Raw genomic sequence first — 15,441 nt, 5'->3', positions numbered from 1 at the left:
CAGGGGAGAAGCTGGTGGAGTTGTTGAGTACCAGGGGTTGGACCGCTTCCAACGAAACAACCTTCCTTTTAATGGAGGATACAACCCTGATGGTGCTCAGAACTAGATAAGGGAAATTGAGAAAATTTTTCGAGTTATGGCATGTTCGGAGGGGAAAAAGGTTGCTTTTGGTACACATACTTTAGTGGAAGAAGTTGAGTATTGGTGGGAGAATACTCGCCAATGCCTAGAGGCTGAAGGTTAAGATGTGACCTGGGATGTCTTCAAGAGGGTATTTTTGGAGAAATACTTTCCTGAGGATGTTAGGAACAAGAAGGAGATGGAGTTCTTGGAGCTTAAGCAGGGAAACATGACTGTGGCTGAATATGCAGCCAAGTTTGAGGAGCTGGTGAGGTACTTTCCCCATTATCAAGGGAGAGAAGGTGCAAGTTCCAAGTGTGTAAAGTTTCTGAATGGCTTACGACCTGAAGTGAAGCAAGCTGTAAATTACCAAGGTGTTCGTCAGTTCCCACTTTTGGTTAATATGTGTCAGATTTGGGATGAAGACTCCCGAGATAGGGCGACCTATTATAGGAGTACAGGTCCAATGAGGAACAAAAAGAATGGGCCTCGACCTCGGGGAAAACGATACTCGACTCCTCCTAAGCAATATGGTAACCACCATGAAAATCAGAGGACTGTTGCTAAGGGAATTGCAGGTGGTAGTGGTAGCAAACCCAATACTTTCCCCACTCAGATCACTTGCTACAGATGTAAGACACCAGGGCACATCTCCTCGAATTGTCCAGATAAAGATATAAATTCTTTTAATTGTAGACAAAAAGGGCATTTTCAAAGAGATTGTCCACATCTCAAGAAAGAGAAAAATGGTGGGGGCCTGAATGACCAAATTGGACATCCAAAGGCCACTGGAAGAGTCTTTACCCTTAACGGTGCTGAAGCTTCGAAATCCTAGGATCTAATCCAAGGTGAATGTTTCATAAATGGAATTCCTTTACTTGTGCTGTTTGATTCCGGTGTAACCCATTCTTTTATATCCTATTCATGTGTAGAGAAAAGTAAGCTTTATGTGTCTTCTTTAAATAAAAATCTGATTGTAAAAACCCAACTAGTGGTTCTGTGTTAACTTCTGATGTTTGTTTGGACTGTCTTGTGGAAATTTCTGGTAGAACATTCTTGACTAATTTGATTTGTTTGCCTTTGAGCCAGGTTGATGTTATTCTTGGTATGGACTGGTTATCTTCCAACCATGTCTTGTTAAACTGTTTTGATAAAACAGTGGCGTTTGATGATTCTGGAGTGAGTAAGGATGTTCATCTCTGCAAACCAAGTTGTGACATCTTTAAAAGAAGATGGTCAAGTGTACATGATCTTGTCTAACCTAGTGATAGAGATAAAGGTTTCCATGTCTGACCTCCTTGTTGTCAGAGAGTTTCCTAAAGTATTTCCTGAGGATATATCCGGTCTGCCACCCGAGAGAGAGATAGAGTTTTCCATAGACTTAGTACCTGGTGCTGGACCCATATCCATAGATCCTTATAGGATGTCTCCTATAGAGTTAGATGAGCTTAAGAAACAGTTAGAGGAGTTGTTGGAGAAATGGTTTGTGAGACCCAATATGTCTCCATGGGGAGCACCGGTGTTGTTAGTGAAGAAGAAAGATGGGACCATGAGGTTGTGCGTAGACTACTGCCAGTTGAATAAGGTAACGATTAAGAATAAGTACCATTTGCCTAGAATAGATGACCTTATGGACCAGCTGGTAGGAGCTTGTGTGTTTAGCAAGATAGACCTTAGGTCAGGTTATCATCAGATCCGAGTGAAGTCTGAGGACATATCTAAGACTGCTTTTAGGATCCGTTATGGTCACTATGAGTATCTAGTCATGCCCTTTGGTGTGACTAATGCTCCTAGTGTGTTTATGGACTACATGAATAGAGTCTTTCACCCTTACCTTGATAGTTTTGTGGTGGTATTCATAGATGATATTTTGGTATACTCCAAGACTAGAGAGGAACATGAAGAACATTTGAGGATTGTGCTGCATACCCTTAGGGACCGACAACTCTATGCTAAGTTGTCCAAGTGTGAGTTTTGGTTAGAGAAAGTTAGTTTCCTAGGGCATGTGATATCTCAAATGGGCATAGCTGTAAATCCATCTAAGATAGAAGCCATTCTTGAGTGGGAGAGTCCTAAATCTATTTTTGAGATTAGGAGTTTTCCCGGTTTGGCAGGATACTACCGAAGATTCATAGAAGGTTTCTCCAAGTTAGCTTTACCTTTGACTAAACTAACTCATAAGGGTCAAGCTTTTGTGTGGGACACCCAGTGTAAGCATAGTTTTCATACCCTTAAGAAAAGATTGACAACCGCTCCAGTGTTAGTTTTGCCTAAACCGAGAGAACCCTTTGAGGTGTATTGTGATGCATCAAAGATGGGTTTAGGAGGAGTGCTGATGCAAAATGGCCAAGTGGTGGCCTATGCTTCTAGACAACTCAAGACTCATGAGAGGAATTATCCCACTCATGACTTGGAGTTAGCTGCTGTAGTTTTTGCCCTTAAGATGTGGATGCATTACTTGTTTGGCTCCAAGTTTGAGGTGTTTAGTGGTCATAAGAGCCTTAAGTACTTGTTTAGTCAGAAAGAGCTAAACATGCGTCAAAGGAGATGGTTAGAGTTTCTTAAAGATTATGATTTTGAGCTTAGCTACCATTCCGGCAAAGCTAATGTAGTGGTTGGCGCCTTGAGTAGGAAATCCCTACATATATCAGCCTTGATGGTTTGAGAGATGGATCTCCTAGAACAGTTTAGAGACCTTAGCCTTGTACGTGAGGTTACTCCTAATAGTGTGAGGTTAGGAACTTTGAGGATTACTAGTGAGTTACTAGGAGATATCAAGGAAGGCCATAAGATTGATCCTTTTCTGAGGACCCAGTTAGAAGCTATAGAGTCAGGAAGAGATAGTAGTTTCAAGGTTGGATCAGATGGAGTCTTGAGACTTCAAGATAGGATTTGTGTTCCCAATGTGCCTGAACTTAGGAAGATAATCCTAGAGGAAGGACATAGGAGTAACTTGAGCATACATCCTGGTGCTACCAAGATGTATTAGGATTTGAAGATGATGTTTTGGTGGCCCAACATGAAGAGAGAGGTTAGTGAGTTTGTGTATGCATGTTTAGTCTGTCAGAAGGATAAGATAGAACACCAGAGACCTTCCGGGAAGTTACAACCTTTGGAGATACCCCAGTGGAAGTGGGATAGTATTTCCATGGATTTTGTCATAGGACTACCTAGAACCCCCAGAGGTTTTGATTCTATCTGGGTTATTGTTGATAGGTTGACCAAGTCTGCTCACTTTATTCCCATTAATATTAGATTTTCCATGGAGAAGTTGACCTCCCTATATATTAGTGAGATTGTTAGATTACATGGTGTGCCATCTAGCATAGTGTCTGATAGAGATCCTAGGTTAACCTCTAGATTTTGGGAGAGCTTGAACAAAGCATTGGGAACCAAGCTTAGACTAAGTTCAGCCTACCATCCTCAGACTGATGGCCAAACTGAACGGACCATTCAGTCATTGGAGGACCTGTTAAGGGTGTGTGTCTTAGAGCAAAAGGGAAGTTGGGAGAGTTTCCTGCCATTGATAGAGTTCACTTACAACAAAAGTTTTCACTCTACCATTGGCATGGCTCCCTATGAAGCTTTATATGGTAGAAGGTGTAGGACACCTCTATGTTGGCTAGAGCCCGGAGAAGACCTCACCTTATGACCTGAAGTGGTACAGCAAACCACCGAGAAGGTGAAGTTGATCCAAGAAAGGATGATGATGAGAATCCTAAAACTGTTCAAATACAGGGACCTATGACCAGGAGTAGGACCAAACAGCCAGTGGATACCCTCCAACAAATGGTAGCAGGCATACTTAGCAAGGCCTAAGTGGAGAAGGAAAAAAGCCCAAATGGAGAAGGACGAAGGCCGAAGTGGAAAAGGACGAAGCCCCAAGTGGAGAAGGATGAAGGCCCAAGTGGAGAGGGACGAAGGCCCAAGTGGAGAAGGACGAAAGACCCAAGTGGAGAAGGATGAAGGCCCAAAAGCGAAGGCACTACTAAGCATATTAATCGCTGCTGAAGCCCAAGATTAATTTGAAGGCCCATGCCAAATATGTTCTATTTTTATTAATAATTTTTATTTATTATAATTTTGGCCCAAACTGTTTAGAAGGCCCGTGCCTTTTTTATCTTTTTGTTCAGATACACTATAAGTATTGGTTTTTGTTTTCAATAAAGGAAACTTTTGGCATTTTCATAAAATTTGGTGAGAGCTTCTCTCTGGGTTCCTTGTTGAACCAATCTCAAACTTATCAAGGTAATTCTTGTGGCATCTACCCTGACTTATCTTCCTTCACTAGAGTGGCGTCATCCAAATCTTCGTAGCCTGTATCAAGTGATCCGCTCCTAGTCAGGTTCACATCATCTGGTATCAGAGCTTTGGCTCTTGATACAGGTTCTATCCTATCCAATTCTTTTTTTTTCTCTGTAATTTGTCCAGGTTCATGTTTTGTCCTTGTTCTGTTATTTGTTGTCTTGTTTGCATCTTGTTGTGTTCTTGTTTGTGTCTTTGTTTCGTTCTTGTTCTTGTCTTGTCACGTTTTTGTTCTTGTTCTTGTTTCTTGTTTCTTTCAGACTTTGTGTCAAAAAAATCTGTTTGAACTCTGTTTCAAGTTAAAAAAAAGTTGCATAAATTTTTTTAAAAAAAAAGAGATGAAAAGAAGAAAAAAAAAAGAAAGTGGGTGTTTGATCTTTGAACACGAAATTGAGGCAGTTAGAAGCGTTTTTTTTTGCAAGTCTGTTATTCAAATCTTTTTTATTCTATCTGTTATCTTATCTATTATTTTATTTGTTATCTTCCTTGTTTATTCTATTTGTTATCCAAATCTGATCTATTATCCAAATCAAATCAAATCAAAATTTGTTATCCAAATCAGATCTGTTATCCAAATCAAATCAAATCAAATTTGCTATCCAAATCAAATCTAATTTGTTATCCAAATCAAATCCAATCTGCTATCCAAATCAAGTCTAATCTGTTATCCAAATCAAATCCAATCTGCTATCCAAATCAAATCTAAATCCAAATCAAGTGTAATCTGTTAGCCAAAATCAAATCTGATTTGTTATCCAAAATAAATCTGCTACACAGTCTGTGATAATTAAACTGTCTTTCCTATTATATACCTTGTGTGTCTAATTTGATTCATCCAGGAACTTAAGAGGGAGTGAGTAGTAAAAGGCAATAGTGAAAACATCACACAAAAGCCTATATTGAGGGCCTCAAACACGAGTGAACTACCATCAAAGAGAGAAACACGTGAGTAGAGTGTGGTGAGGTCCTGAAACTTTTGTTTAATTACTACAAAAGATTTTCTTCTTTGTTTATTATGGAAGGAGCTGGTGATGGTGGTTGTGATTATCATCAATTGGACAGATCTCAGTGCTTATTACTGGACGTGATGACTACACAAATGCAACAATTGTTGAACCATAACAATGAAGAGCTCTACAGACGAATAGAAGGACTAGAGCACCAAATGAACCCAAATGCTGGGAGACCTTATGGTAGGAACATAAGGGTCAATAATGGACCGAACCGAATAGAAGGGCAAGACAGAATTGAGGGAGTAAAACTCAATGTTCCCCCTTTTAAAGGCAGGAGTGACCCAGATGCCTACCTTGATTGGGAGATGAAGATTCAGCATGTATTCTCCTACAATGATTATCCTGAAGAGCAGAAGGTGAAGTTAGCAGCAACTACATTCTCAGACTATGCCCTTGTTTGGTGGAAGAAAGATCAAAGAGAGATGAAGAGAGAAGAAGGGCGGGAGATAGATACATGGACTGAGATGAGAAGGGTTATGCGAAAGAGGTATGTTACAACTAGCTACAGTAGAACCATGCGACAAAAACTCCAGAGGTTATCCCAGGGAAGTTTGATTGTTGAGGAGTACTACAAGGAGATGGAGATGGCACTAGTGAGGGCCAACATTGAAGAGGACACCAAAGCAGTGCATGATGGCTTCACCAACAAGATTTCTTTCCAGCACCATGACCAAAAAATTATTCTTAAACCTCTATCCCTCAAAGAAGTGTGTGATGACCAAATCAGAAGGAGAGAAAAGAGAGAACAAGAAAAAAACAATAGTGAGACACCATAGAGGAATAGAAAAAGGAAGAGTGATACACCTGAGAGATGGAGTGATACACAAGAGAGAGAGAGTGATAATTCTAATCAGTTAACTATTTATGTTTCTCCTAGTGTTCAACCCTTATTGTAGGAATTTAAAGATGTTTTTCCCAAGGAGATTCCTCATGGACTGCCACCTTCAAGAAGCATAGAACATCAAGTTGATCTCCTTCCAAAAGCTTCATTGCCTAACAGGCCAACTTACAGCAGCAAGCCCTAAGAGACTCAAAATAAGGATGCACAGGCCAAAGTTGAGTATGTGAAAAGATTGTATGACCAAGTGAAGGTGCAAATTGCAAAGAAGAATGAAAGCTATGCCAAGCAAGCCAACAAGAGAAGGAAGGAAGTGGTACTTGAACCCGATGATGATCCTAGACATTTGAGGGCAAATGTTTTCCAAGAAGGAGGGAATGATGAGAATCCTAAAACTGTTCAAATACAGGGACCTATGACCAGGAGTAGGACCAAACAGCCAGTGGATACCCTCCAACAAATGGTAGCAGGCATACTTAGCAAGGCCCAAGTGGAGAAGGACAAAAGCCCAAATAGAGAAGGACGAAGGCCGAAGTGGAAAAGGATGAAGCCTCAAGTGGAGAAGGATGAAGGCCCAAGTGGAGAAGGACGAAAGACCCAAGTGAAGAAGGATGAAGGCCCAAAAGCAAAGGCACTACTAAGCATATTAATCGTTGCTGAAGCCCAAGATTAATTTGAAGGCCCATGCCAAATATGTTCTATTTTTATTAATAATTTTTATTTATTATAATTTTGGCCCAAACTTTTTAGAAGGCCCATGTCTTTTTTTATCTTTTTGTTCAGATACACTATAAGTATGGGTTTTTGTTTTCAATAAAGGAAACTTTTGGCATTTTCATAAAATTTGGTGAGAGCTTCTCTCTGGGTTCCTTGTTAAACCAATCTCAGACTTATCAAGGTAATCCTTGTTACCCTGACTTATCTTCCTTCACTAGAAGTGGCGTCATCCAAATCTCTGTAGCCTGTATCAAGTGATCCGCTCCTAGTCAGGATCACATCAGATGAGGACTACTCAGAGTAGACAGAAAAGTTATCAGGATAAGAGGAGGAAAGATTTGGAATTCGTGGTTGGTGATAATGTATTCTTGAGAGTCACTCCATGGACTGGGGTTGGTCAAGCTTTGAAATCCCAAAAACTCACACCTCGCTTTATCAGTCTTTTCCAAATTCTTAAGAGAGTTGGCCCTGTGGCATACCAAATTGCATTACCCCCATCACTTTCTAATCTTCACAATGTCTTTCATGTGTCTCAACTCTGTAATTATATCCATGATCCATTACATGTGGTCGAATTGGATGATGTACAAGTAAAAGAGAACTTGACATATGAAACATTGCCTTTGAGGATCGAGGATAGACGAACAAAGCACCTAAGAGGGAAGGAGATTCCAATGGTCAAGGTGATCTAGGGAGGTACATCAGGAGAAGATACCACGTGGGAATTAGAGAGTCAGATATGGGCAGCCTATCCATCCTTGTTTGACTCAAGTAAATTTCGACGACAAAATTTCTAAAAGGGTGGGAGAGTTGTAACACCCTGATATATACATATATATATATATATTATTAATAATTATATTTGATGTTTGATTATTATGTTGTGTTATGTGACTACATGATAGACTTGAATGAGTTGAAGTATGCCTTGAACTAGTCATGTGTGAATTTCTTGATATGGATGTTGAATTATGTGGAGTTTTGTTGAGCTAAGTGGAAAGTATGAGATTTTAGATTTTACCAAAACCTAGTTCAATAAAATCACGATACCGGATTCGTTAATCGTTGGATCATCTTCAAATTTTGTCTGGACATCCTTAAGATATGATTCTACAATCTGCCATTGCGATCTTGAAAATAATAACTTTTGGTTTCCTGTTAAGTGAGAAAGGCACGCTAAGCGCAATTCCAACCGAGGGGAATTGCGCTGAGCGGCCCAAATGATGGAAGCTTGCTTGTGGGGCTTCTATGGAGGCTGGATCTTTGAGCTTTAATGAGGTCCTTTAATGGTGATTTTCCACCATGGAGATGCAGCGGTAGACAAAGGAGAAGAGGTGAGAGGAGGCGCCATCCACTAGGGAATAAGCCATGGAAGAAGGAGCTTCACCACCAAGATGAACCTTGGATAAGAAGCTTGGAGAGGATGCTTCAATGGAGGAAAAGAAAGAGGGAGAGAAAGAGAGAGGGGGGAGCACGAAATTGAAGGAAGAAAAAGGGAGAGAAGTTGAACTTTGAGTTGTGTCTCACAAGACTCTCATTCATCAAAGTTACAACAAGTGTTACACATGCTACTATTTATAGACTAGGTATCTTCCTTGAGAAGCTTTCTTAAGAAAACTTCCTTGAGAAGCTTCTTTGAGAAAACTTCCTTGAGAAGCTAGAGCTTAGCTACACACACCCATCTAAAAACTAAGCTCACCTCCTTGAGAAGCTTCCTTGAGAAGTTAGCTACACACACCCATCTAAAAACTAAGCTCACCTCATTGACAAAATACATGAAAATACAAAAAAAAAAGTCCCTACTACAAAGACTACTCAAAATGCCTTGAAATACAAGGCTAAAACCCTATACTACTAGAATGGCCAAAATACAAGGCCCAAAAGAAGGAAAAACCTATTCTAATATTTACAAAGAAGAGTGGATCCAACCTTGACCCATGGGCTCAAAAATCTACCCTAAGGTTCATGAGAACCCTAGGGCCTTCTTTAGTAGCTCTAGCCCAAGCCTCTTGGAGTCTTCTATCCAATACCCTTGGGGGGTAGGATTGCATCATTCCCTCCACCTTGGAAAGGATTTGACCTCAAATCCCGAGGTTCTTCATACTCTAGGATCCTTCCCTCGACACCTATAAAAACACTAAAAACATATGTATTAGTGGTGTTGGGTATGTTAGAGTAGGGTAAGGTCTGAAAACTCCTTTCATGGACATCTTCCCATGAGGGAACATGGTTCCTCACCAACTCAATGAGTGGTGCTACAAGTATAGAAAAATATGGGACAAACCTTTTGTAAAAGTTTGTTAAGTCATGGCAGCCCCAGATTTCCCTTATACTTGGTGGAGTGGGCCAATCAGGAATGACCTTTATTCTCTTAGGGTCCATGGGAACCCCTTGATCACTATTTAAAAAATTAAGGAATGCAGTGCTAACAAGTGTCTTTTTACAAAGGAGAAGATGTGGAGGTTGTCTAAGACGGGAAGTTTCTTTAATATTTGTCTTTATTTCAAAATGACTTTCCTTCTTAACTAACCTCTTGGAGGAGACACTTACCTCCTTACACTTCTCCTTAACCATTAAAGATTGTCCTTCTTCTTGGGGGTAGATTTCTTCACTCGATTCTTCCCCTTTTGCTTCTTCACTTTCACTAGAGGAAGGTGACGTAGTAGCCTCATCTTGGCTACTATAAATGTCTTGGCTCCTCATAATCATGGTTTTTGTGGTGGGGCATTGAGAAGTAATGTGTCCTCTTCCAAGACATTTAAAGCACTTTATAGAGCTAGTCTTATCTTGCATACTAGCCTTAGGGGCTTGCTTTTCTATTGTCTTCCCCTTATCATCTTTGGACTTAGAATATGTCACCCCTAAGATGCCTTGACCTTGATCTTTCTTTGGATAAGAGTGAGAGCCATAAGATTTTGATGTAGACTTCTTTTTAAGTTGTTGCTCTACCCTTATTTCCCAAACTAAGTTAGCCTCTACATTGTCCTTCCCATAGAAGTAAGGGAGGTTAATGTTAGCCTCTTGAGGATTTCTTTCCTTTTCTCTTCTATGGGAGTGAGGTCTAAGATGTGACCTATGCCTTCCTTCATAATAGTCACGATGTTCTTCACTTAGGCTCTTGCAAGAGTTATGACTACTATAGGAGGCATGTTTTTCTCTTTTCATTTCTTTCATTATTTTTCTTCTTTCTTTCTCTCTTATTTTCTTTCTTTCATCTTGACTTATTTCTTCCACTCTTTTTTTCCTTTTTCTTTTCTCTCTTGTTTTTCTTTCCATAACTTGAGGGAACTCAACTCATCTAAGATTCTAGATAAAGGGTCTTTATGACTAGTACCCTCGCCATGAACACTAGATGAATGATGACTCATGTTGGTTCCTAAGTTGTGGTTCTTTCTTGTTGGAGGTTTGAAAACAAAAGGTAAAAGAAAATATGGTTGAAACTAGCCAAAATAAACACTAAAAGAGGTGTGAAAGATAAGGGAAAAAAACTAATTGGTAAAATGCAAGCTATCTAGGTGGTTTGACAATGGAAGGTAAAGGAAATAAACTATGGAACAAGAAAAGTAAACTAGGTGAATCCTAAGAGTGTTTGGATGACCACATTCAAGGTTCTCAACAAAACACTCACTATCCTAAGGAAAAATTGCCTAAAATTATTACACACAAATGGAAGTTTGGTAACCAATTGGAGGCTCCCAACACACTTCCAATGAAAGGCCTTTTTGTTACAAAACTAGAAAGTAATGAAGGTAAGTAAATTGCAAATTACAAAACGGTCCTCAATTTTGGTGGTTGTTCTCTCTTTGGTGATTCACTCAATTTGGAGTGCTTCTTAGTCCAATATCTCTTAAGGTGGTTGGCCCCTTTCTTCTTGACTCAAATTCTTCAAGGGATGGCACCAATCCTCCTTCCAAATCCCTATATGGCAACCCACAATCAAGGAAACAAAGAGGCAAGCAATAACCAAAGACCAAAAAAAATGAAATGAAAGCTAAACCAATGGAATTTTAACAAGACAATTTTTCGAGGATTACTCAACAATTAAAGCAATGAAAAGGACATAGAAGCAAGCCAGGACTCAAAGAGAAACTTAGAATGGCTCTAGAGTAGAGTAAAAAAACTATAAAAAAAAAAGACTCAGCAAACCTCTAGCTTTGGCACTTGTTTTCACAGTAACTTTCAATTGAAATTTCTGAACTAAGATTGGTATAACATAGGCACCAATTATAGAATAAATTTTGAGCCAAAACAACAAGCACACTTCCCTTTCACTTTTTTTTCCTGGATACTGATTTTTCTGCCAACTTGTGTGATTTTTAGTATTTTTTCCTTTTATCAAAATCACTTGGTTCTTTTTTTATAACTTTTTTCCTGATGTCTAGAAAATTCAGTAAACATTTCAGCTCAAAATTCGAAGTAATTAATTCTCAGTAATTTTACAAGTTTGTATGTCCAAGCTGCTAGCACCAGCGATTTTTTTTAAGCATGGTATATTGATTGCCTTGGGCTTACTTCCAACCTTCCTATGTATGTTGAACTCACTAGGATTGTTTACCACAGTTTTAGGAGTTCAATATTCACTTAGGATAAACATTTCAGCCAGAAATTCAATCACCAAAACTCAAATTCACAATAGACACAATCAAAAGGAAACCAAAAAGTTCAAGAAAAGGTTCACAATCAAAGACTCTAAGAATTTTGCATGAACATGTTAAGGACTAATTCACATGAAGATTTGACTCAAATCAAATAATAGGCTAAATTAATTTCATAGACTCATGAACAAATGAGTTAGACAAAGAAACAAGAAAAAAAAAATTCAGCACAACATAAGAAATCTTGTGTGACAAGTTTCATGACTAGACATGACTTCTATGACAAAACTACAATAGGTGAACAAGTCACTCTAGATTTTTGAGGTTTTCTTCTACTTTAATATTTTTGTAAGAATTTTATGGTTTAGGTTTCAGCCACAAAAAATAACAAGACAAAACTCAAAGGAACCTAAACTCAACACAATTCATGGTTCAAGAACAAGAACAAGAAATTTGAACCATAGAAAATCAAATCTAGCTTCTAAAGCAAGTTTAATCGGTGGAAACTCTAAAGAATCATGTTAAAAACATTTATCACAAGACATGTGAGGAGATACATGGAGAAAAAAAATGAAGAAACACCTACTTGAAGCTCTTGTGCTCTGATTACCACTTGATGGAAGCTTGCTTGTGGGGCTTCTATGGAGATTGGATCTTTGAGCTTCAATGAGGTCCTTTAATGGTGATTTTCCACCATGGAGATGCAGCGGTAGACAAAGGAGAAGAGGTGAGAGGAGGCGCCATCCACTAGGGAATAAGCCATGGAAGAAGGAGCTTCACCACCAAGATGAGCCTTGGATAAAAAGCTTGGAGATGATGCTTCAATGGAGGAAAAGAAAGAGGGAGAGAAAGAGAGAGGGGGGAGCACGAAATTGAAGGAAGAAAAAGGGAGAGAAGTTGAACTTTGAGTTGTGTCTCACAAGACTTTCATTCATCAAAGTTATAACAAGTGTTACACATGCTTCTATTTATAGACTAGGTAGCTTCCTTGAGAAGCTTTCTTAAGAAAACTTCCTTGAGAAGCTTCTTTGAGAAAACTTCCTTGAGAAGCTAGCGCTTAGCTACACACACCCATCTAAAAACTAAGCTCACCTCCTTGAGAAGCTTCCTTGAGAAGCTAGAGCTTAGCTACACACACCCATCTAAAAACTAAGTTCACCTTCTTGACAAAATACATGAAAATACAAAAAAATAAAAAAAAAAGTCCCTACTACAAAGACTACTCAAAATGCCCTAAAATACAAGGCTAAAACCCTATACTACTAGAATGGCCAAAATACAAGGCCCAAAAGAAGGAAAAACCTATTCTAATATTTACAAAGAAGAGTGGATCTAACCATGACCCATGGGCTCAAAAATCTATCCTAAGGTTCATGAGAACCCTAGGGCCTTCTTTAGTAGCTCTAGCCCAAGCCTCTTGGAGTCTCCTATCCAATACCCTTGGGGGTAGGATTGCATCACCAAAGTCGTGCTAAGCCCAATTCCAACTGAGAGGAAGTGCGCTAAGCGCCCAAAAGGTGCACTAAGCGAGCCCTAGTGCAGAGGGGGCTGCGCTAAGCCTAAATTCTTGCGCTAAGCGCAAGAAGTGGGCTTCGACTTAGCGAGACAGGCCCGCTAAGCGAAAGTTGCAGGTTATAAATACGTCCTTAGTGTGAAAAACACGATTTTCACTCGCCTCTTCTCCCGAAAATGTCTCCCAAACCCTAAAACCATATTTTCCACCACCCAAGACCACCGGTGGGTACTGTGAGCCGTCGTTACTTTCCGTTGAACTCCCACACCAAGAGGAACACTTTAATCGGAGCGGAATCCTCAGAATCCTCCTCGAAGATTCGATGGAGAAAATCCTTCAATCCTCCATTTCATAGTTTCTATGAGGTAATCTTGACTTCTAAGCCTTCTCCAAACTAGTTTGAGTTCCTCTTAGTGTCTCTTATGTGTTGGGTATTGTAATAGGGTGTTTTTACACTTCCTTTGAAAAACCCTAGAGAATGAGACATTGTAAAAGTTATCTTTTTATAACCTTGAGGTTGTTTTTGTGGCATTCACTGAACCCTGGTCGCATTGGCGTGATCGGAATTTCAAAAAGATCTCTCTTTTTTGAAGAACCCGAAATACCCCTCAGCCCTTTATGTTTTGACAGTGGTATTTGACCCCAAATGTTGCCTTTGACCTTGTTTTTGAAGCCTATGCTAAAATTCCTTCGTTTTGACGTAATAGAGACTTACGTTGGACCGACAAGAGCGAACGAGAGAGAGACCTCTAAGTGACGCAAAGAAGAACTGACGGAGAGCTCACGATAGGTGAGGGGAGTTATTATAAAATTTACCGTTTTGACACCATAGTTAGGGTCAGGGAACCTAGCTATGAGAATATCTGCTTGTCCCTGTTGCATGCTGATTTTCTTTCAAGAAAAACTATGTTTTCAACGAATGGGATGCGATATATCTATTGTTGATGAATAACATTATTGTTTATTAAACTTGTGTTGTTTGAAGACCTGGGGAGTGTGAACCTTAGGCATGGAAAATATATTAACATGTAGAATGCGACTCATTGTTGATGTTGCTATTGGTGACTTTAATTGATATGTGGTGATGTTGCTATTGGTGACTTTAATTGATATATGGTGATGTTGATATTTATGATGATATTGATTTGAGATGACGTTGTTAATAAAGACCATGTCAACATGAGTTGATGGTATTGTTGATGATTATGTGTATATGAAAAGAGGTCGTTGTTTTGTTGATAAAGTCATTGAGACTAGATGATGTCTATGTTAAGAATGATGTGAGAATGGAATGTTGATTAATGTTGCCAATGCTTTGGCATGTGCATGTTGTGTATGTTCGTGGGGGGCAACGTGCACTAACCTTTCTGGGTCTTTGCACTTGCTTTGGGCCACGTTTAGACGTTGGATGTTGTGTATGTTCGTGGGGGGCAAAGTGCACTGACCTTCCAGGGGCTTTGGCACTTGCTTTGGGCCACATTCATACGTCGTATGTAGTGTATGTTCATGTGGGGTAAGTGCACTGACCTTGTCGGATGGCCCAGACACGGGTGACAAGCGTGGTTAAAGAATCTAAGTATTCTAAGGGGATGCTTAGGCACTTTAATATTCATTATGTGTATGATGTGTACTGAACTACTGTATTAATATTCATGTATTCGGTTAAACATTGGTGCGTGTTTGGGGATATATATATATATATATTTGTGAAGTTCAAATTTACTATGATTTTCATAAGTAAAAATAATGGAGTTTTCATAAAAGAAAGAAAAAGAATTTAATTTTCCAGTTATTAAAGTGGTGATATCGTAGCAACGAGGCGGGTCGTTAGAGAGAACATGTATAAGTGATAATTTCAAACAGAATTTAAACTAAACTTGTATGCTAAAAACTATAAAATGCATGGTAAATAAAATGACAGCAGTAGCTAGATATGTTGGGTCTTTCTAACTAACAAGCTGATGCATAGAAATATATTTCTCTAATCTATCATGCTCTTATATTTCCCTCATCAAGCTGAATATCCAAGCTTCGTCTACAGATCTCTCATATATGACTACACCCGATTTAGACATCCATCTTAGGTTTTGACTAACTTAAACTGAGTTTCGTCCGCAGATCCCTCATGTAAGACTAGACTCGGCTCAAGTAGCTTACTAAAGTTTTGACTAATTTAGCCTAAGCTTCGTTTGGAGATCCCTCATGTAAGACTAGGCCTAAACTAAACAGCATTATTGTAACAGCATAATTAAAACCAAAACTTAACCCATAAATCCCTCATGTAAGGCTAAGTTTCAATCCTACTTCAATCAAGTTCTAAGGCAACAGTACATTTCCCAA

General features: G+C 39.2%; 1 protein-coding gene across 1 annotated transcript; it reads left to right on the top strand.

Annotated features, from left to right (window-relative positions):
* The first annotated feature begins 319 nt into the window (after positions 1-319).
* Positions 320-955, top strand: LOC114373632. The gene has a single exon (XM_028331142.1). It carries the CDS (start codon positions 320-322, stop codon positions 953-955), a length of 636 nt encoding a protein of 211 aa, XP_028186943.1.
* Positions 956-15,441: the final 14,486 nt, after the last annotated feature.

This window comes from Glycine soja, chromosome 2 (genome assembly GCF_004193775.1).
Source record: "Glycine soja cultivar W05 chromosome 2, ASM419377v2, whole genome shotgun sequence".
NCBI lineage: Eukaryota > Viridiplantae > Streptophyta > Magnoliopsida > Fabales > Fabaceae > Glycine > Glycine soja.
The sequence above is the reverse complement of the archived record's forward strand: the minus strand, read 5'-3'. Positions and strand labels throughout refer to the sequence as shown.

What these genes read in the sequence shown, in the direction of transcription:
- LOC114373632 (XM_028331142.1), top strand. Translation starts at nt 320, where the DNA reads ATGGAGTTCTTGGAGCTTAAGCAGGGAAACATGACTGTGGCTGAATAT.